This window comes from Panthera leo (assembly GCF_018350215.1).
Source record: "Panthera leo isolate Ple1 chromosome C2 unlocalized genomic scaffold, P.leo_Ple1_pat1.1 chrC2_random_Un_scaffold_67, whole genome shotgun sequence".
In the NCBI taxonomy this organism is placed as follows: Eukaryota; Metazoa; Chordata; class Mammalia; order Carnivora; family Felidae; genus Panthera; species Panthera leo.
The window spans coordinates 36212-59822 of record NW_024962223.1 but is presented as its reverse complement, the minus strand read 5'-3'; the positions used below and the strand labels follow the sequence as shown (position 1 = coordinate 59822).

Here is a 23611-nt window from a genome sequence, read left to right as displayed (position 1 = left end):
AGGCTACCTTGTTTATTTCACCTTCACTGCCATGTCCAGTACTCTGTCAGCTTCTGGGGGTAACACTGCTGTGGAGATAATCAGGACTTATTTTGTTATTTTGGATCTTGAATTTGGGAGGTCTAACATACTTGTGCTCAATCCTATCAGATTCAACACTCCTATTGTCATTATATTTTGTACCACTTCCTTTAAAATAAAATTTGTATGTAATTTGATCAGCACGTATTTTCTATAAGAACTGGGGCGTCTGAGTGGCTCCGTTGGGTGTCCAACTTCGGCTGAGGTCATGATCTCACGGTTCGTGGGTTCAAGCCCCGCGTCGGGCTCTGTGCTGACAGCTCGGAGCCTGGGGCCTGCTTCGGATTCTGTGTCTCCCTCTCTTTCTGGCCCTCCCCGACTCATACTCTGTCTCTCTCTGTCTCTCAAAAATAAATAAAAATGTAAAAAAAATAAATAAATAAAAATTAAAAAAAATAGAAGTAAAGACCATGCCCTGTTATATAGTAAACATAGAAGCAAACATGCAATTCATGACAAAAAGTAATATTTCAGTGAATGCTCAGCTGACTCCACTAAATCTAAATGAAGCGATATGTTGCTTGCCCCTGTGTGCAGAATCACTGTGCAGACTGATACAGGTGCATTTACATATTGGAGTTGCAAATACTGCCAGCAGTCTTGCTTGCTGTCAGGGAGGTGACTCTGAAATGGTTACAAACACTTGGTAAAACTGAATCAAACAGTATAATCTCTTCTCACTTTACATGGCAGTTACATTTCTGAAAAATTCAATAGAATATCAAAAGTGTTTAAAAAATACTTTGTGTTTATATGTAAAACACAGCATGGGGGAAGTATAACAATTTATATTTGTTTAATATAATATTCGTAGTATTAGATATGCTATAATAACACAGATACCATATAGTATAATAATAGTACATTATAAACAGTATAACCCAGTACTGAAAGTATAAATGATTTTTTAATGTCCATGAATGGATGACCTGTAAAATATTCAAGAGGCATGTGAGATGCAGGGGAATTCTTCATGGTGCATTGGTCATTGCAGGAAATCTTGCTTGGATGCCTACAAGGTTTCCAAAATGCCTTCTAGAGGCAGCGCCTCTCCTGCTGAAAACCACCAACAGGGTCCAACTCTGTCACTTTGTGAATGGATAGTGGGGTCCAGAGGGGGAAATGGCTCATCAAAGATTACTGAGTATTGGAGTCCTGAGGCCCGCTTAGATTGATCCTTAAAACTCAGGCTATTACAACTCTGGGTATTTGTTGTAATTTAATTGACTCGGGCCATTAAAGTTACTCAAGTCAGAGAGCTGAGTGTGAACTTTGAGACTGGATCTCACATTTGAAGGAAACAAACAAACAAACCTGGGGTCAGGTTGTGGCAGAATTGGGAATGGAACTTTGTTTCTTGAGAACCCATTGACAGATATATATTAAGACTCTGGCTATTCTGCTATTTCTGATGATTATAATAAATAGTTGCATATCTACCAGTTTCAAACTCATGATTTTTGAGCTGGTGCATATAACAAAGCACTAATGGTGAAGACGGATAACCAATAGGGAATTGTGAGGGCTGTGGCACACAGGAGAGTACATGCCTGGGCTAACAGCATTGAAATTCCAACGTTTCAAAGTCTGGCAAGATCTAAACCCTTATAGGATCCAATAGGATCTAATCTTAGGTTGTCAATTTGCCCCTCCTGTGCTAAAACCACATCACCATACATCTACTCCTAGCTTAGTTAATTTACCTAAGCTTTGCTAATCCCTAATTAGAGCAGAAAATTTTTTCTTGGGTGTGCGTGTGTGTGTGTGCATGCACGCGCGCAGAGTGCTTCCAACCCTGATACCATAATTTCTTTGAGGGTTCTCAGCCCACTTTTTGCATATTTCAACCTTTAAAAACAGCCTGGATTCCAAGGACAGGAAATGTAATCTCATGGATGACAATATCCCCTTTGCATCACATTCCCCATTCTTGATTATTTTTAGATGCGTCAGGAGGAGATATACTGTCTGTTCAGGAAGCAGGAAAAGGTAGCTCACTATTCCAGGTTGCAGAGCTTCAGATCCCTCAAGAGACCACTTCTTCTCTACATCTTGATTTATATTGAAACTCATGAAAAGAAGAATCATGTAGTGTTAGGGCTAGAAGAGATCTTGGAGATGCATTAGTTTTACTACCTTCTTTTACAAAAGAAGAAGTAGATTAGCAGACAGAGAAAGTGATTTGCCCATGGTCACACAGCAAAGGTAGTGGCAGATCTGGGTTAAGAACTAGTTAATATCCTGATTACTGTGCATGGAACCCTATGAAGGCCATGTGCCGGGGGAACCAGAAACATGAGTGCCGGGATAGGCTGCAGACTACATCAGATGGCTGACTCTGTGGCCATTTCCTTGACCCAACCTGGTGCCTTGTGGTTGGCTTATGTCATATCTCTGAAAATAGCCAAAGCCTGAGGTTTGGATACGAGGGCCACTAGAAAGTTTGGAGGACCTCATTCAGTCATCAACTAAGTTATCCTTCAAAGAGTAGCTCAAATATCCCCTGTTCCAGGAAAGTTTCTCCTATCACTGTACCCAGAAATGATTACACCTTCCTATCTGACTCCATAGGACCATTATTTGTACCTCTTGGTACTTTTCCCAGCCTTCCATACAAACGAGGCAATCAAGTCCCCCTTCTCCTCCTGGTTAAATGTGAAATCCCCAGAATTAGGGGCTACTGTAGTTTCTGTACATTCTCTCCCCCTTCTCCTCAGCCCTGTTCCTTGCCCTCATTTAGGTATTCAGTAAATGGTCATTCACTTGACAGACTGACTGGCTTTGCTTTCCATAAAAACTCTTCTGGCAGCAGAATTTCTGAAAGAGAAAATACATTTTCCTCGGCTGCTTGTCAAAGAAAAAAAAAAGGTCACATCAGGCATCAAAGCATTTCGACTAAGGGAACCCTGGCTGAGCACTTCCTCTGTTGGGCGCCGTGCACATGTTGTTGAGCCTGTCTCTGAACTAGGCAGGCTTGCCCTCAGGTTGTTGAGACAGATCAGATAACAAAGAATGGCAAGAGGTATATAAACAAATAAAATGTGTGCTACACTGAGCTAGAGGTAAGATCCTGAGGGAGCAATTATATTTACCCCCATGGGAAGGTTTTTATGGGGACGGGCCTGTGAATTGGGCCTCGGAATAAAAACAGGCAGGGTTTCTTCAATGGCAGATCATGGTGAACTTACAACCTTTTCCGTAAAGAAAGAATGTCTCATGGCAGTTCAGAGCAAATATTTAGAGATGGTTGAGTACAGAACATAGCCATGTTGGCTGGTCCACCTTGTCAGGAGGTTAGGGTAGGTGAAGAATTTAGTGATAGGTAAAGCTGGAGAGATAGTTTGGAACCAGATTATGGAAAGATTTCAATGCCAGGTTCAGAAGACTGGGGAATGCCTGGAGCGAGTAGCGCAAACTGTGCCCACTTCTGACCACTCTGGTGGAGGTGTTAGCAGGGTCCTAGAAGCATGACTAACTCTAGTTGATGCCGCTGGCTGACAGGAGACCCAGCTGTGAGATGCCCGTGGCAAGTAGGGCAAGGTGGGTCCTGCTGGGTGCTGCTTTCACCCATATTTCAGACAGAATTAGGCAATGCTGGTATGTTGCTCTTGTGTCTGCTAGAGGTGTCTGGGTCTCAGATAAGTGAATCATGGCAGAATTTTTGGAGCTCCAACCCCAGATATACTTCCCTGCACTTAATCCTATGGAATGTCTTGGAAATTTTACTGAGGTGGACGGGAGCCTCAGAAGCCCCTCTTCTTTCCAGAAACATTCATACTATATGCAGAAGAACAATGCTCTCCACTGAGGGAGGAAGAGAGGGAGGAGCTTGGCTTTAAAATAGGGGCTCTTTTGGGATGCCTGGGTGGCTCAGTTGGTTAAGCATCTGACTCTTGGTTTTGGCTCCGATCATGATCTCAAAGTTCGTGAGTTTGAGTCCTACATCAGGCTCTGCATTGGCAGCACGGAGCCTGCTGGGGTCCTCTCTCTCTCCTCTCCCCCACCCCCTACCGCCCCACTTGTGCTGTCTCTCTCAAAATAAATAAACTAACTAACTAAATAAATACATAAATAAAAATAAAAGAGGGGCTATTTTTTGAGTCTGAGAACTCCTGGGGCTAAAATAATATTGCTTATAGGCTTGGATTCAGGAGAGACTAGCATTTTATTTTATTGTTCTTGAGTCTCACTTACTTTTCATGTTTCCATTCTAGAATACCTCTCTGGGGGTTGCTAACAGGTGAGGTGTTGGAAACCAGACTAGCCACAGCAGAAAGAAGACTTGGGGTCATTTAGTTCATTCTCTAGGAAGGTTAAAGTAAATACTCTCTCTTCCAATTGATTCAGTCAGAGAAAATATCTCAGTATCCTTCATGTCCCTTCCTGTCTTCTTTCTGCATATTTACTGGCACATATTCAGTGTTTAAGGAATGGTGCTTAAGTGGGTGAATGGGAACCACTTCTGATAGGATCATATTTGCCTTTGCTTTGGTTTTGCTTCCCCTAAGAAAGACCACATTGTGCTATTTCTTTTTTTTAAATTTATTTATTTTGAGAGAAAGAGAGAACCAGCAGAGGAGAGGGTGACAGAAAGGGAGAGACAGAATCCCAAGCAGGTTCCATGCCATCAGTGTGGAGCCCAACGTGGGGCTCAATCTCATGAACCATGAGATAATGACTTGAGCCAAAGTCAAGAGTCGGATGTTTGACTGAGCCACCCGGGCGCCCCCATATTGTGTTATTTCTGTTCAATTATATATATGTTTCCAGGGACAAAGTAGAAGCAGACCTGATATTTCTGGGATTGCTCATCTTGGAGAATCGGTTGAAAGAAGAAACAAAACCAGTTCTGGAAGAGCTCATCTCTGCCCGGATAAGGACTGTAATGATCACAGGTATATAACAAAGTTGTACATGGAAACAGAAAGAATTTGATGTGGAAATAGACAAGATCCATTCATTTCACAAAGACTGTTGACTACCTACTGTGGGTGGGACACCATTCTAGGTGTTGGAGATCTGCAACAGAAAAGGCAAAATTACTGCTCTCACCAAGTTTCCATCCAGGTGGGATGAGATAGGAAATCAATCAGTTGATCAAACAAGCAGCTGGCAATAAGAGTTATGAGGTACATAAAACAAAACAGGGTGATGTCTTAACTGGCTACTTTATATGTGGTGTCCTCTCTGAGAAAGGCCATTTGAAATAACCCCTGACTGACAAGAAGACGTGGGTCAGGCACAGATGACAATTTTTGTTAAATGTTAGTAGGAAGAGAAATGCTTAGTCAGCATGGTGTGTAAACTACCCTGAAGGCCCATTTATTATTCTGGTGGTAAAAACAAAAACAAAAACAAAAACAAAAACAAAACAAACAAAAAAACAAAACAAAAAACTGTCCCCTGTGCTTCTCTCAAACCCCAAATCAAGGGAGTGGTGAGAAAGGATCATGCAAGAAAAGTGTGTGAAATTTCTTAATGAATGCTTCTTAGTGGAGAATAGATCATTTCTTCATGTGTTCAAATTTAAGTGTGTGCCTTTCTTTCCCTGCTTTCCAGTCAGGTGCATTGAACTCTGATAGTTGTGTCGCCAAGGTACACTATTTCCCCACCAGAGCCCTTATTCCCCAGCCCATTTCCCCTGAATCCAGCTTCACTGTGGGAAGCTCTAGGATACTTCTACTTTCTCCTCTGTACCTCCCACCTCCCATTCTACCCCCACAATACAAGAGACTTAGGGGTCCCTTTTACCTTCTTCCTTTTTAGTCCCTCAATCCAACTTGTAGGTATTGCTGAGCTAATTTGCTACTTAGAATTGCCCTTACATCATGACCCGTCTGTTTCAAAAATCTTTATTTAGCACTTATTTTACACATTTCCATAATCTATCCTTAGTATTGAGATTTAGGTAGAAATAAGGACGCATCACTCTGTACCCCGCTTCTTCACTTCTTCACTCATATTGGAATTTCTGTTCTGTTTCTTTGCTTGCTGGGTTAAATTTTTCTTCTCAAGGCTTGTCCTTGGATAGGATAGAAGGATGTTATGGTCTCTAATTTCTTACATACCCTGGAGTATCTTTCTTGGCTCTGACAGGTGAATGCCGTCTTGTCTGGGTGTAGGATTTGGGGGTTATAGTCCTGTTTTTTCCTTAATGATCTCTAGGTGTTATTACAAGTCCAATGCCAGTCCACTGTAGGTAATTTATTCTCTTCTGTATATTGTCCTTTTCTTCAACTTCGGAGTTTACAAATACTGCCAGAATATGTCTATATGTTTGTCTTTTTGTCCCATTGATTTCATTAACTAATTAAAAGTAAACACTTTTAATCTATCTTCTTCCTGTCAGGGAAAGTTCTTCTATTGTTCATTTAATTATGGCCTTTGCTCTGTCTCTTCTTTTTTCCCTTCTGGAATTTCTGTTATTCACATGATAGGCTTTCTGGATTTATGTTCTCAGTCTCTTATCTTTTTTCTTGTTATTCTCACATTTTTATAATTTACCTCCATGTTTTAAGATTTTTTTTGCATCCAGTTTTTCCAAACCATAAACTCAGGTTCCAAAAATGACCATTATCTCCTTCAAATTACCTCTTAATGTTGAGATCTGAAATCACGTTTTGGGGTGGGAATAGCTCTAGAAAACCTTTTTTAAGGGTGGGGGGGCGTTAGAGGAGAAGGGCTACATTTGAGTTTTCTTAACTGCACTTATTATTTTTAATGAGATAATGCAAAGTTTTTTTTCTTTAATGTGTAGAAATGTTTTTTTTCTTTAATTTTTGAAAGAGAGAGAAAGAGAGCGTGCGAGCAGGCGTGGGAGGGGCAGAGAGAGAGGGAAACACAGAATCTGAAGCAGGCTCCAGGCTCTGAGCTATCAGCACAGAGCCTGAGGTAGGGCTTGAACCCACAAACTGTGGTGAGATCATAACCTGAGATGAAGTCGGACGCTTAACAGATTGAGCCCCGCAAGGCTCCCGGAGTTACTGCAGGTTTTATCTATCTCCAACAACTGCTCTATTTTGTCTGTCATGTGTTGTTCTGGTTGTTCTGCCTGATATTTTCCTCTCTAGCTTCTGAGACTTCTAAAGTAGGTTGTTATATTCTCTGTCAGATGACTGAGGCTCAGGCGTGGAACTTCTCAGGTAGTGGATGGCAAAAGTGTCCTGTGCTGCAAAGCAGCCCAACTATTGGTGACCTGCTGAGGCATTGTGGACACTTCTTCGCTCTCAGGGCTCTGGCCTCAGGGTAGAGAAACTCCTGCCCACCGTTAGCTCTTCTGGGCTTCCTCATACGTACTTTGGTAGAGACCTGAAGAAAGCCATGTTAGGGATAGGCAGTCAGATGTTATTTATTGTTCAGTGGTTGCTCTAGCAATCACATCTGTACCTACCCTTTCAAGAAGGCTTACAACCATGAACGTCCTTTGCCTTCTCTCCTTTATGTTATGGTTGTCGCGTATATGACAATGAAAACCCCACCATGCCATGTTAAGGTTTTCACTTTCAATAGGCACGAGTTACACACAAATGGAAGAAAAATAGACTTTTATATTTACCCAGATCTTCATTATTTCTGTTGCTATGTTTTTATTCCTAATGTTAGAAGTTTCCCTCTGGTGTCCTTTCCTTTCAGCCTAAAGAACTGTTAGCATTTCCGAGTATGTCTGCTAGCAACAAATTATCTTAGTTTCCCTTCCTCTAAGAATGTCTTATCTCTCTTTCCTTTCTGAAGGGTACTTTCAAAGCTTCACAGTTCTTTCTTCGGCACTTCAAAGATATTTCACTGTCATTTTGCCTCCATGTTTTTTGATGACAAATCTGTAATAATTTGAGTAATCATTCCCTAATATATAATGTATTATTTTCTCTTGCCGTTTCTAAGGTATTTTCTATCTTTGTTTTTAGAAGTTTGATTGTAATGTTTCTGGGTATGGATCTCATTGAGTTTATCTTACTGGGATTCGCTGGGCTTCTTAAATCTATGAATTTAAATCTTTTACCGTATCTGGGAACTTACCTGCTTTATTTCTTCAAAATATTTTTTCCTGTTTTGATTCCTTTCTCCTTTCCTTCCTGGACTCTAATGACATGACTGTTGTCATTCTCCAGTCTCTGTTCTTTTGTTTTTTTAATTTTCTCTCCGTTTTTCAGATTGTATAATTTCTACTTACCTATCTTCAAATTCACTGCCTCCCTCTCCTGTCACCTCTATTTGGCTTTTGAGAGCATCCAGGGAATTTTTTATTTCAGTTATTATATTGTTCAATTCTAAAGCAGTCATTTGGTTATTTATAGAGTATATATATTTTTTTCTCTTAAGAACTTCTATCTTGTCATTTATTTTAAGAGTGGTAACCTTTACCTCATGGAGGAAGCTTATAACAGCTGCTTTAAGAACATTGGTAAATTCTAGCATCTGGGTCATCCTGGTACAAGCAATGGTTGATTGTCTTTTCTTTTCTTGAGAATTGACCACATTTTCCAGGTGTTTTATAGGTTGACTTTCTTGAACATTTAAAATATTATAGTGTGAGATTTCGGATCTTGTTAAAATCCCCTGGAGAATGGTGAGGGTGATTTTTGTTTGTTTGAGCAAGCAAAACTATAGGACATGGGAGGTGATTCCTATCATAGTTCAATTCTTGAGGCTTCTACTCTCCTTCCCTGGGTTTATTCTGCACATGCACAGCTCTGGGTTGAGTTCACCCAGTAAGTTAGTCTGGTTGTCTAGCTGTCTCCTTTCCAGGGTCTGCCCCATAGTTCTTCAGCCTTTAAGCTTTTTCTTTTTCTAGTTTCTCTGGTCAGAAAGACTAAGTTTCTTTTGGAGTTGTATTTAGCATCCTTCACAGCACTGGGACTGGGGTTCACACTCAGGTCACACATGTGAGAGAAAAAAATAAAACCAAGAATATCACCACCTTGTAGATTATTTCTCCAAATTTGACTCCCTTCCACATTCTACCTGCTTTTGTTTACTTTTCAAAGTCCTCAGATAGTTGCTTTTTGTATTTTTCCCATAGTTTCCCATTGTAATCAGTGGGAGAGATAGATTTTAGTGGTCTTATTCCAATTTGGCTGAAAGTGGAAACACCTGGTACTATATTAAATCAGTAGGGTTTTGGTAAATGTTTACCAAGCTGAAAAATGATGGAAATAGATTTGAATTTTGCCTTTTTGTTTTTTCTTTCCACTCTCTGGAAAAACTGGTGGGTTATGAAGTAACCAGATAAAAAGCAATAAGAATCACGAAAGGGATCATGGATTCATGGAGAATCAGCATGAGAGAGACTTAGAAATTATTTCTTTTCACACCTAAAATAAATTCTGGACTCCTTACCCTAGTTTTCCAGGCCCTGCATGAATTGGTTCTATCTTTTCAACCTCACCTTGCTATACCCTTCCTTTCTTATAGGTGACAATCTTCAGACCGCAATAACAGTGGCCAGAAAGTCTGGAATGGTTTCTGAAAGCCAACAAGTCATTCTGATTGAAGCGAATGAAATCACTGGGTCCTCATCAGCATCTATATCTTGGAAATTAGTAGAAGAGAAGTCCATTGCACACAGCAATCAGGTACACCTAAAAACAGACTTCTCTAACTTGGCTCATAGTGTTGACTTCTGAGCAACTTTGACTGGCAGAGATGTAGAGGTGACCTAGGGTCAACAAATTTCCCCAAATGTCTAACACCTATGCAGTTCGAAGAACTCATCCATTTCTCATACTGTTCCTACTGAGCTTTAATGTATAGTGTCGTTGTGGGTCCTGGAAAGGATCCATTATTTTAAGTGTAATAATGTTGGCCCTATAGGAGAAAAAATGTAGTAAGGGGGACTGTGAATCTAATTTCTCATCCTCCTTTTGCTTGCTAACCATCCCACTGGGTCCTAAGGAGATTTAGTCCCTGGGAGAGAAACTGCTGTGCACATTGGAAAATTAGACTATGTCTTTGGGCTGGGAAAAGAAAGTTTTATCCATGTATTCCCAATCATTCAGTATCCTATCTCTATTGTGTCCTTGTGGAACAATATTAATTCTGTAAGAAAAAAAAATGGTAATTTCTCACTTCAGGGAGAGATTTGTTAAGCTGTAGTGCTTTGTATTTTACGCTTGAATTTTGTGAAATGTGCTCTTCTCTGAGACTCACCAAGATCAAATCAGGATGAGAACAGGACATGAGTGTTATTCTCCTATTCACTAGAGGCTGTGATGTGCAAAGATTGATCCAGCAAAGACAAAGTGTTTCTCTGAGGAATTGGTGCTGGAGTGTGACTCTTAAAGAGAGACCCCAGTCTCTCTTAAAGAGAGAGGCCAGTCGTCACTGCCTCTCTCTGATATACTTGTGGTCCTTTACCACTCTATCAAGTGTCTAAAATAACTTGTGTTTTGCTTTTGCAGGATAATTACATTAATATCAAGGAAGAAGTCTCTGATCATGGCAGAGAGGGAAGTTACCATTTTGCCTTAAGTGGAAAATCCTTTCAGGTTATAAGTCAACATTTCAGTAGCCTACTCCCAAAGGTAAGTTCTAAGAGGGTTATCAGTCTCCCAGTAAAGATGCCAATGAAGTCACTTACAGAGCATGTTCTTAAGTAATTTCAAACTTTTAAGTAGGTAAGAAATACCTATTGAATGTGTCATAAAGGGGCAAAAACATTTTGTTGTCTCATTTCTAGATAGGTTTAAAATTAGTAAATTTGATTAGCCCATTTCTCACCATCTAGAGAAATAAAGTATTAGGAGCTTCTCAAGTCATAAGGATTGCTTTTGGGTGGCTGTCTTCATACTGCCATGGTGAGGGGTCTAACGGTGAAGGGGAAATCCATCAATTATAGAGGAAAGCAGCCCAAGAAAGGAATTCTGTTAGGTTTTTGATAGAGAGTCTACACAAGAAAGGGTCAAAGATAACAATTTTCTGATGAAGAATAAACCCATAGCAGGGGCAGGTAAGTTATATACATAACAGGTGGACAAACTAGAGAAAGATTGTGTCTAGTGTAATCCAAAGATAAATTATTTGTATTCAATTGCTTATCATCTTAGGCACTGTTTAAGACAAAAAGATTAAAGACTAAGCTGAGTTACTTTCAAGAACAGCAAGGAGCACAGAGATCTAACAGAAGAATTCAGACTCTGTAGAATAAAGCTCAGGTGGATGGAGCTGGTATACATTTATTATATCTCCAAACCACCAATGTTCCATAGCCAAAATTAGACTTGGGATATCAGCTGAGCTCCACAATTGGTCAAGCCCAGATGGCATGGTTAAATCAAAGACCACTAATTGTCACTATTTCATCATGAGGCTGTTTTTCCTGCTCGTTCTGAACAATTTTCTGAGAAGCTGTTGCCTCCTTTCCTTTCCCTAGGATGCTGACCTCTCGATATCTTGCAATTTCTCATACTCTACTGGTTCAAGATTCCATTAAGCTCAGGAATTTTTGACCACTTTCTTGATGGCAGTTCAGCTAAATATCTGAAGGTCATCATTTTCATCCAATATTTTTATTAAGCAGTCATCTTGACTGATTTTTGGTCTCCTTGGTCGCTTACTTGATGACCAAGGTCTCAATGTCTTAAAAATAAAAAATAAAAAATAAAAAAGACTTCTTGGAAACAAATTGTGTTTTGCCATTCATGGATGTTATTTTCCAGTCAGCCTTCTAAGTATTATCAATTATCTCATGTATGACCAACTGACGTGATATAAAGTTTCTCTTGGGTTCCTTACAGATACTGATAAATGGAACAATCTTTGCAAGAATGTCTCCTGGGCAGAAATCCAGTCTGGTGGAAGAATTTCAGAAACTGGAGTAGGTTCTTTACCAATTCAGGTGGTATGAAGTGCCTGGAGCATGACAGTCAGGGAGAGAGTAAGAGGTACAAGAAGTCCCCTAAGGCAGTGGTTCTGAACCTAACTGCCTATGACAGTCACCCTGGGAGCTTTGAAAAAATAACAGTCCCAGGACCCCACTGTCCAGATATTCTAATTCAGTTGTTCATGTGGGGCTTGGACATCAGTGTTTTTTCAACGCTCCTCAAATGGGTCAATTTTGCACCCAGAGTTGAGAACCACTGGACTAGAACATATGGGACGTGAAAGTGTGTGGTGAGAAATGAACCTGGAAGGATAGTTTGAGTTCAGCTCCTGAAGGTACAATGACAATTTAGACATTATACATTATCATCACAGCTGTGACATAAGGAGATTCGTATGGCAAGGGATTCACATAACCTTAAAAATACTGAAATATTTATATGGCAAAGTATCTTCTCTGTCCTGAATCAGAATAATACTTCTCTTTTAACACAAAGGATCTGCATTAGAGAATAGGCAGTTCAAATAAAGTGCCCATCATTTGAGACCCTTTATTTCCTGTTAACAGAACCCATGGAGTCCTGTAAGTTTTCTTCATTTCTGGTGCTGGACCATATAGACATGACTCCTAATCTTTTTCACTCCCACTTCATCCCCCCTGATTTAGTCACTAGGCAAGCTTCTTGATTCAGAAAGTCCTGTCTTCTTAACTTGGTTGAAAACCTAGATAGTAAACTAGTTGCCTTCATAGGACAGTGTGGAAGGCAAGTACAGCAAATCCTATAAATACTGTCAGAGCACTCCTACCTTAAAAAGCACACTATCCATAATCTTTGTCAAGAATTAAAGCCAGCAGGATGCACTCACCCTCAAAGAGCGATCCTGACGCAGGAATATATTTTCTTTCTTCAAAGTCTGGGCATTTGTTAGTTGAGTGACTGCTAAAATGGCAAATTTCCTGCCCTGTTACTATTTACAGCACCAAGTAATTTTCGTTTATTGTTTTAGAAATCAGAAGACACTTTTCCCTACAGCATCTCACTGAATACTCACAACACTTTGTAGGAGAGAAAAATAATGGCCAAAATGGTCAAGTGATCAGGTCAAAGATCTAGATCTGGCTTCAAATCTGGTGCCCTCTCCACTGTGCCATGGTGTTATGTCATATAATTGTGAACGTCCCATTTTACAGCCAACAAAGCTGCTTTCTAAGCAGTGAAGTACAGAGTCTCCCTGAAATGCTTGGAGTCAGGATGGTGTGCTGGGTTTCCTAATCCGTCGGGGAGCTGTAGAGTCACACTTTACTTTTAGTCAAACTGGACCCTTCAGAAAACTCCCTTAAAATAAAGAATCAGAGTGTCCCCTAAGTAACGAAGTTCATTTTATTATTTTTTTTAATTAGAGAAATGAGCAGTTAAAATTGCTTTGATTTCCCCTACAATTGACATGGCTCCCTTTTAGTTACTTTGTAGGTATGTGCGGTGATGGAGCCAATGACTGCGGGGTAAGTAGCTGCCGGTGTGTGGGGCCATAATCACACCAGGACACACCAGGACTTACACTTAATTGCACTTGCCTGGAGTCCTTTAGACATAATATCCCTGGGATACACTTATCTCCATTCTTCTTGATGGAAGAACTGACGTGGAGGGTTTGGGAGGGTTTTGACCAAGGCCGCCCAATGACTCAGTGATCAGTATACTGACTTCTTTGGCCAGATGTCCCAGTGTCGTCTCTTTGTTATGCAATAGGCAGAACAAATTCTGGTCCCCTCCTGGCTCGTGCTTGGGTCCACGGGCCATCCTGTAGCTAGCTTGACAAGCTTTTCCTGTGTGGCCTCAGGGGAGACATCTGTGAGTGTGCAAGCAGAGTAAGCTGACTCTTTGCTTTCAGGCTTTGAAAATGGCTCACGTGGGCATCTCTTTATCAGAACAGGAGGCATCTGTGGCCTCACCTTTCACTTCTAAAACTCCAAACATTGAGTGTGTACCTCACCTTATCAAGTAAGTAGATGCTTTCCACCAGCACTGTTTTAATCTCTCTTGACTTTTAAGTTCAGATCCCATTGTTCGGCCAGGGAAACAACGGAAATTTTGTGTCCCTGGGTGGGGTGGGTGCTTTGCAGGACAATGCAGTCAGCCATTCTACTCCTGAGTGACTTACCAGCAGTTAAAAATAACTGTGGGAGGGGCGCCTGGGTGGCTCAGTCAGTTGGGCGTCTGACTTGGGCTCAGGTCATGATCTCGCGATCTATGAGTTCGAGCCCCGCATCGGGCTCTGGGCTGACAGCTCAGAACCTGGAGCCTGCTTCGCATTCTGTGTCTCCCTCTCTCTCTGCCCCTCTCTCACTTGTGTTCTGTCTCTCTCTGTCTACCAAAAATAAATAAATGTAAAAAAAATTAAAAAAAAAAATAATAACTGTGGGAGAGTAGTGGCATAATGAAAACCACTCAATAGGTTATCTTTAGAAAATTGGAATCTGGAACTTTTTTTTTAATTTTAAAGTTTGTTTATTTATTTTGAGAGAGAGAGAGAGAGAGAGAGCATGAGCAGGGGAGGGGGCAGAAGTAGGAGAGGGGCAGAGAGAGGGGGAGAGAGAGAATCCCAAGCAGCCTCCATGAGCAAAACGGAGCCTGACTCATGGCTTGAACTCACAAACTGTGAGATCATGACCTGAGCTTAAATCAAGAGTCAGATGCTTAACCCACTGAGTCACCCAGGCACCCCTGGAATCTGGAACTTGTAACTGCTTTGAAAGTGTTGATCTTATTATTGTTATTTTTACATATATCTCCATAGGTGCTTTATAATGGGGGGTAGAGACAAACTTTCCTTTCCCCGATTGCCCTCTTTTCCTCTTGCCTCTTTATGCTTCTTTGGAATATCCTTCCCATCCCCAGTTTTCAAAATATTAACTCATCTTTGCTGCTTCTACTAAAATCTCCCTTGGTGCTTTATCTGTACCTCCCAGAAGATGTACTTCTGCTGTATTTTATTGGGATGATAGAAATGGTTAGCACTGTGGCTGCTTTGGGTGATTATAACTAGCATGTATTTACAGCTTGTGAAGTGCTTTAATACCCATTATCTTATACTTCCAAACAGCCTGGAGATGTCGGAGTGGTCACTATTTCCTTTTACAAATAAAGAAATGGAGGTTTAGAGAACTTAACTGAGGTTCCCAAGCTCACACAGCCATATAGGATTAGAAATTATGTTAGAACTGATGGTATTTAAATGTTTTCTCTACAAATGTCATACTATTCCCACCATATTAAAATGATGATTTTGCTGGCTCCTCCCAAATTTTTAAAAATTTATGTGTGTATTTGACAAATATTTATAGAGCAGGCACTTAGTGCCAGGAACTGGTGGAGACCCTGGAGACCCAGAAGCAAGTAAATCACACATTCCTTGACCTCATAAAGCTTTATTCTGGTGGAGAAGTCAGGCAATAAACACATACACAGATAAATCAAGGGTAATGGGAAAAGTAAGAAGGTGGCTGGGGGGGGTGGAATTGGCTGCTGCAGGTGTGTGGCATGCGAAAACCCTTTCTAAGGAGGTGAGAGATGACGAGAAACTACCTTCTGGTAGAGCAAATGACAGCAGCTGAGCCCCAGTACAGGGAAAAGCCCACTCTGAAATCAGGCTTTGGAATCCCAGGAAAACATTATGACCAGAAGCAAATTTAAACTCGTTTCTTTCCAATGAAAGTGATAAAAGTGGCATCTCATAAATAATCTATTTTATGCTTTAAATATATACCATTTACTCCAAGTCCACCAACAGTAACGGAAACAAACACGTTCGTTGTTTTCAGTCTATTTAAATTCGATATATGATGTATTTGAGCATAGACACTGTTTCAGTGCAGTTTTAGAAAAAGCGGGGATGGCCAAATGATTTGAATGAAATGAAACACCTTCATGAAAATAGCCCCCAAGCCTGCAATCTTATTTAAATTCCTTAGTTTACAGATGAAGAAACTGTGACTGACAGAAGGAAATGACCTTCCAAATTACACTTGTGAGTAGGTACGAGCTCTAGGACGCATCCCCAGGTCCTCTGACTCCGCTCTGACATGATGCCCACAGAGAGCACGAGGCTACCATGCACTCTGGGCTCTCGAACTGGACCAAGGCTGGGGGGCTGGGCCGGGAATTGGTCTTTCCTGAAAGTCTAGTCGTTTAGCATACTGACAGACAGCTCGCTCTGGCTCGAGGCTATCCAGTCTGTCAGACAAACTGTTGAATAATCAGGCTTTGGAGTGTTTCTCCTAAGCTCAGCTGAACAGCAGAGGCACTGACCTTTCTTTCCATCTCCTTACTCTGTCCTTTCTTTGCTTACACAGGGAAGGACGTGCCGCTCTCGTTACCTCATTTTGCATGTTCAAGTACATGGCTCTGTACAGCATGATCCAGTATGTTGGTGTTCTGCTGCTCTACTGGGTATGACTGGTGACCCGAGCTCCTGGTTAGAACTGAAACAAGGAGTTGCATCCTCCCAACCTGCATGCCTCTTGAGGAAGAGTGCACGTGGGGGAGCTTGGAGGACCAAGGGCCCCTCTGAAACTACCTTTGTGGTGAAAGTAAATCAGAAATAGATGCACACAGGAGAAGCTGAAGGTGTCAATTCTCTGACTCTCTGACAGAGACATTTTGTGTGTAGTAGTAGCTGAAGATCAAGGCATAGCACTTTCTCGCGGTTGCTTCTGGCTGCTTGGACGAGGTCTCCATCTTCTCTGTTCCAGTGTGACTCTACCCGAGCGTACCATTCAGTAGCGAGATGATCTGGGACTGGGGAGCTGGTAAATGTTTCAGAGCCGCTCTCCCTGGGACAGCAAGCCCTGGTTATTCATGTTTGCTGATTTCCGTGGTGTAAATATGCCCACCATGGCTGGTTTCGAGCTGCCTGCCTGACGTCACTGAGCATGGAGTTGGGAAGAGATGTGCACATGGCATGTCATTATGTAGTACTTGCACCCCAGAGTTAGAAGACTTGTAAATATCTTAAAGAACATAGATAACAGCACAATGTAGGAAAAGGATTAGGAAGTGCTGGATTGGGGGTATTTATTAGCTTTGTTTTAGCATAATGTATTTAATGGTAGATTTGTATAATTTCAGGTTCTATAATGGCTGTGTTTAACAGCCAGTTCAAAAAAATAATCCCTGAAAACTTTGCAATCGACTCTCATGAGCGAGTATAAGCAGCCTACTGATGATTCGTTAGATTCATCTCTATGTCCTGCCCTCTTGCTTCTGGGCTGAAGGTTTCAGTTTTGTTATTTTCAGATTGCTTATGTCTTTTCCCGCTCACAATGAATGAGATGGAGAAGGAGAGGCTGTGCACAGAAATTTGGTCCTATTTTGGAATCCCAACAACTCATGCTACAAACTAGAGTTGAACTTGGGTCATCTTGATCTCCTTTCCACTAAAAGGGGGGCAAGGAAGCAAGTTACTTGAAATCAGTAAGATCTTAACCTTTTTTTCCCCAAGAATATCAAGGATGCCTTATCAGGACTTGCTAATAACACCCAAGACTGCAAATAGTGGGTTCAATTATTCTTTTTCCACTGGTAAAATTTGGGTAAGATCACCACACATTTGTCTCTTGTTACTACTGGGAACTCACTGTCCTGTTGTTCCAGACCAAACCCTGACTTTCTGCTAGCAGGTAGAAAAGAGATCAGAGATGGATCTAGTAGAGTAAGACATCTCCCTCAACAGGAGGATGTTGATGTACAAAGGACCCAGCCTAGAAAGCACACAAAGGTGGCCTCCTGGTTGGAGGGGGTTTCACAGCCTTATCTTTGGTACTTCTACCAACACAAACAGGACCCTGGCCACACCTTCTTCTTGTAAAATCCCATGTTGCAGGAACAAAAATGAATGCAACTGATGTCAGACTTCATCCAGAGGGTCACAACATTTTTGACCTGCTTTCCTTTTTCTTTTCAGGAGACAAACAGCCTTTCAAATTACCAGTTTCTGTTCCAGGATCTGGCCATCACAACTCTTATTGGTGTAACAAGTAAGACATTTTTGAAACTTTCTTGGCTCTTCCAGAAGGGCTGGTCCACTAGGAGGGACACCAGTTGCAGCCTCAGGGATATGGGACTTACGCCCAAAGGTCCATTCAGAGAGGGAAAAAGGAAATAAGAGCCCCATTTGTGAGTCTTGGATTGAAATAAAAGTATTAGCCATGGAAAAGCTGGCTAGTTATTTTTCTGTTTTCCACAAAATACGGGGCTTCCATAATGGTCATTAAACTTATTTATCTATTTATTTGATTGTTTGTTTATATTTTGGGATAATTTATTGCTTTTCATTTTTTTTAAATATAATTTATTGTCAATTTGGCTAACATACAGTGTGTGCAATGTGCTCTTGGTTTTGGGGTAGATTCCTGTGGTTCATTGCTTACATACAACACCCAGTGCTCATCCTAGCAAGTACCCTCCTCAATGCCCATCACCCATTTTCCCCTCTGTCCACCACTCCTTCCCCCCACTACCCTCAGTTTGTTCTCTGTATTTAAGAGTCTCTTGTGGTTTGCCTCCCTTCCTCTCTGTTTGTAACTATCGATTCCCCCTTCCCTTCTCCCATGGTCTTCTTGTTCAGTTTCTCAAGTGCACTTTGAAAATCAGGAATGCTGTCTTCAGTATGCTTTCAGGTGTAATTATAGTTAATATATGCCCAGTTTATAGAGGCTGGATAGCTTTTATGCTTTAGATCTTTTTTTTTTTTTTTTTTTTTTTTTTTTTTTTAGTTTATTTATTTGCTTTGAGAGAGAGAGAGAGAGCAAGTAGGGAAGGAACAGAGAGGGAGAGAGAGGATCCCAAGCAGGCTCCATGCTGTCAATGCTGACAGGGCTCAATCTCATGAACTGTGAGATCATGACCTGAGTTGAAATCTAGAGTTGGACACTTAATCGACTGAGCCATCCCAGTGCCCCTGTTTTAGATCTTTAAATCCTAGCCTTTGGGGATTTTGAATGAAGATTAAAGATAATCTTGCCATTAGGCCACTCCCATTTCCACCTCTTGATTAACATGAATTGTCTTCCCAATTTCCCTGCTGTAGGCTTTCACCCCAACCCATCCACTCCCCACCATCCACCATATTCTCTGCTTTCCTCTCTGTTACATATAAATGCCAACAGCTCCACTTATACGTTTAATCCTACCTCTTCCTACCTTCTTGGGGATTTTGTTTCTGTTATAATCTCCTTCTTCACGGTCATCAACTTTTCTCTGGTCTGCTGGATCAGCATATAAATATATTTTCTTATCTTCTACCAGATCTGGTATTCAACAAAATTATTAGCTACTTATTGAGTGCCTAATTTGTACTACTTACCATAATAGGCACTTAGAACACATCAGTGAAAGGGAAAAAAATTCCCTTTCCTTGCATTCTGGTAAAACAACCTGGTTGTTCAAAGACCTGGAGCCATCCTTGGTTTCTCTTTTCTTTATCCTTCACATCCCTTTGGATGGAGCTCCTGTTGGCTCTGCTTTCCGAAGCTCTGTACCCCCTGACACAGAGCCGTGTCACCTCCCTTGCGGATTCCCACAACAGCCTCACAACTCATCTTGCTTCCCCTCCTCCCCATTTACCTTTCAAAGAGCAGTAAGAGTGTTAATTTTGAAAAGTAAATTTTATTGCCACCTACTTGCTTAAAATGCTCTAGCCCCTGCCTGCTTCTGCTTCACTTACAACCACATTGTTACATTCTTATCCCAGGCACCAGGGTCTTCTTGTCACTTGAGCGTTGTCAAGCTTGTGATCACCACAGTACCTTTGTTTTTGCTCTTTGCTTTGCCTAAAACACTCTCCCTTTCCATCTTTATATGGCTTTGGTTTTTTCTTATTCAGATCTTAGCTCAAATGTCACCACCTCAGGAAGTTCACTTTAAGTAGTCACCAAGCCAATTTTTCTCTATCACACAATTGTGCTTTTTTTTTTTTTTTTTTAGTTCCCAAGGTTTATTCAAGAATTCATACAAAATGTTCCAGATAAATGAGTTTTAATCCGCCTCTTCCTCCTCTTTCTCATCCTGGTTAATCCGGAAGTAACACAGTTTGTAACTCTCTTTGCTGTTAGCAACTACTCGCAATGAATCACAGGGATTATTCTTCAGATATATTTTTTAGGTTTATTTCTTTATTTTGAGAGGGGGGGGAGAGAGAGAGAGAGAGCATGCACAAGTGGGGAAGAGACGGAGAGAGAGGGAGAGAGAAACAATCCCAAGCAGGCTCCACACCGTCAGTGCAGAACCCCATGTGGGGCTCAAACCCAGGAACCATGAGATCATGGCCTGAGCCTAAGCTGGATGCTTAACCAACTGAGCCACTCAGGTGCCCCCTTCAAATATTTTTTTGATGAGTTATTTCGAACACCATTTGGAAAAAAGCACCTCAGAAGTTACTGTAATCTTGTTTTTGTTCCTTTCAGTGGTTAGAGCCCCTCCAACTGAGATTCCCAGATTTTCCATTCATTTTGATTCTCTCTTGAACAAACTGCTCAAAATTGGCAGCCTCCATGATTCCCTCTTCTACAGGGTGGGTGCAGTCAAGGGCAAACTTCATAACTTGCTGCTTCTTCTTCCTTTTTCTTTTCTTTTTTTTTTTTTTTTTTTTTGCCCCCTTTCACCAGAAACTTTTTCATGGGCACCATGGTGGCAGTGGAGGCAGAAAGCACAATTGTGCTCTATTTGTGTGTGTGTGTGTGGGGGGGGTGCCCTTCACAATCTGAAGTTATGCTTTTATCTGTGTTTTTATTTGCGTCTTCCTGCCTCCCCTGTCCCAGAGTGTGTGTATTGTGAGAACAGCCCCTTGTCTATCTTGACTACTGCTTGTTCCCTGTAATTCTGACAGTGTCAGGTGTATCCAAGGGGCTCAAATCTCTGGAAAGAACACCCTTGGCCAGTCCATACTGTTAACAGAATTCTTATGAAGAAGCCAAGCCTATCTCTATGTAACTTGCACCCATCCCAGCTCTGCGATTTAGGGTGGCAAAGAGCCATCTATGTTTTCTCCCTAGATCAGTCTTTCTTCCACATTTTTCAAAACAGCCCTCATTTCAGCTCTAATTGTTCTCTGTTTAGTAACAAGCATCTCCAGGTTTTCCTCTATATTTTGATAAATAACTTGATTATTTTTTGTTCTTATGGTTACTAATATATATTCATTATAAAACAAAGATGGAAAACATTGCAAGATATAACAAAGGAAAAAAATCCATCTTTATTCTACCATTCAGAACTAATGAATTAAAGCATTCTGTATGTATATAAATGAAGAAATTTGAATTATGTTCTCTATATAGGTGTGCGTACATTTTCTTCATTTAACTTTGTCATAAATTTTCATGTCGTTAAATATTTTAATTATTTTTTATTGTGGTAAAATATACATAACATAAAATGTGCCATTTTGACCACTTTTAAACATATAGTTCAGGGGCATTAATTACATTCACAGTTTTGTGCAATCATTGCCACTCTTTACTTCCAAAATTTTTACATTTCCCCAAACAGAAACTCTGTACTCATTAAGTAATAGCTCTCCGTTGTTCTGTCAGTGCAGAGCCCAATGTGGGGCTTGAAACCATGAACTGCAAGATCATGACCTGTGCCCGAGTTGGATGCTTAACCGACTGAGCCACCCAGGTGCCCCTACAGCCTTTTATATTTGCTCATAGTTACTTTTTTAAAATGTTTTTATTTTTTATTTTTATTTATTTTTGAGAGAGAGAGAGGGAGAAAGAGAAACAAAGCATGAGTGAAGGAGGGCCAGAGAGAGGGAGACACAGAATCTGAAGCAGGTTCCAGGCTCTGAGCTGTCAGCACAGATGTTGAACTCACAGACTGTGAGATCATGATCTGAGCCAAAGTCAGATGCTTAACCAACTGAACTACCCAGGCGCCACTCAAATAGTTACTTTTACTGGACAAAAGAAAGAATGTCAATGAAGAGGTAGAAATTATAAAAAAGATTCTTTAGAAAGAATTTCTTTTGGCTCCTTTTCATATTTTCTGTCTTTTTATTGACATTTTCATTTTGTTCATACATTGTTTCCTAATTTCTTTGAGCATATTTGAAAGAGTTGTTTTCGGGGTGCCTGGGTGGCTCAGTCAGTCGAGCGTCCGACTTCGGCTCAGGTCACGATCTCATGGTTCGTGGGTTCGAGCCCCGTGTCGGGCTCTGTGCTGACAGCTCAGAACCTGGAGCCCACTTCGGATTCTGTGTCTCCCCCTCTCTCTGCCCCTCCCCTGCTCATGCTCTGACTCTCTCTGTCTCAAAAATAAATAGAAACATTAAAAAAAAGAGAGTTGTTTTATAAAATTTTTTTAAAATTTATTTATTATTGAGAGACAGAAACAGAGCATGAGCATGGGAGGGGCAGAGAGAGGGGGAGACACAGAATCCGAAACAGGCTCCAGGCTCTGAGCTGTCAACACAGAGCCCGACGTGGGGCTCGAACTCACAAACCACGAGATCATGACCTGAGCTGAAGTCGGATGCTTTACTGACTGAGCCACCAGGCGCCCCTGAAACAGTTGTTTTAAAGTCTTTGTCTAACATATCATATGACTTCACTCATATGAGGACTCTAAGATACAAAACAGATGGACATAAGGGAAGGGTAGCAAAAATAATATAAAAACAGGGAGGGGGACAAAACATAAGAGACTCTTAAATATGGAGAGCAGAGGGTTACAGGAGGGGTTATGGGAGGGGGGATGGGCTAAATGGGTAAGGGGCATTGAGGAATCTACTCCTGAAATCATTGTTGCACTATATGCTAACTAACTTGGATGTAAATTTAAAAAATAAATTTTTAAAAAAGCTGGGATTTGGAGAAAAATAAAGTCTTTGTCTAGTAAGTCCAATGTCTGGGTGTCTTCAGAGGTTATTTCTGTCAACTTATTTTGTTCTGCTGAATATTATAATGTCGTAACTCTGGAAATCCAGATAACTCTGGAAATCCCCCTTCCCCGGGACTTGATGGCTTTTGTTCTGCTAGTTTTTGAAGGCTGTCATAGTCCATTTGTTTGGTGACTTTCCTAAACTATTTTTTGCAAAGACTGTATCAGTTGCCATGTATGGTCAATGAAATCTCTGTTCCTTTAGCTTTTGTTTAGCTAGTGTTTTTGACAGAGATTTTCTTGACTTCCATGAGTGCAAAACCATGAACAAAGAACAACCTCTCCCAGTCTTTGCAGATTTGTTCTGTGCTGGGGCCCTTCAACACTCAGCCAGGCTTGTGCTGAGTGCAGAGATCATCCAGAGCTCAAAACTGAGGGGCTGTTCCAGTCTTTTCTGAGTGGGTAACTTGCCTTAGGTGTGTGCATGGTTTTCTATAGTCCCCAAAATACACATATGCTTTTGAAAGCCGTAATTTTCCAAAGAAACGTTCTTTAGCTTTTCTTTATCGTAGCTATTATTTTATGTCTCAACTGCCATCTTTTGCCCCAGGTGACTGTGGGTAGTTGGTGAGCCTTACAGTTGTTTTCAAGCAGTGGATGCTGCTGCCCTGAGTTCAGTCTTGCATTAGGTGAAACAGAGATGAGCGCCTTGCACCAGTCCTTCAGGTACCCCCAGACAGGTTAGAATGGACATACCCAATGGATGCAGTTTGCTCTTCCTGTGACCAGAGACCAGAGTCCTCCACTGGGAGGGCCAATGACTGACTTTGAAA

At 41.1% G+C, this 23611-nt stretch overlaps 1 protein-coding gene and 1 pseudogene across 1 annotated transcript in view; one reads left to right on the top strand and one right to left on the bottom strand.

Annotated features, from left to right (window-relative positions):
• The window catches only part of LOC122212741 (probable cation-transporting ATPase 13A4), a gene marked incomplete at its 5' end in the record, with an annotated part of 68126 nt that overhangs the window by 32906 nt on the left and 11609 nt on the right, over window positions 1-23611 (top strand). The window contains 8 exons of the mRNA XM_042926685.1: window positions 4852-4976; window positions 9493-9653; window positions 10479-10601; window positions 11814-11893; window positions 13360-13402; window positions 13792-13901; window positions 16253-16349; window positions 17863-17935. Of these exons, the coding sequence (XP_042782619.1) occupies window positions 4852-4976; window positions 9493-9653; window positions 10479-10601; window positions 11814-11893; window positions 13360-13402; window positions 13792-13901; window positions 16253-16349; window positions 17863-17935 (812 nt within the window). The remainder of the gene's footprint in view (window positions 1-4851; window positions 4977-9492; window positions 9654-10478; window positions 10602-11813; window positions 11894-13359; window positions 13403-13791; window positions 13902-16252; window positions 16350-17862; window positions 17936-23611) is intronic.
• Window positions 19935-20584, bottom strand: LOC122212742 (annotated as a pseudogene).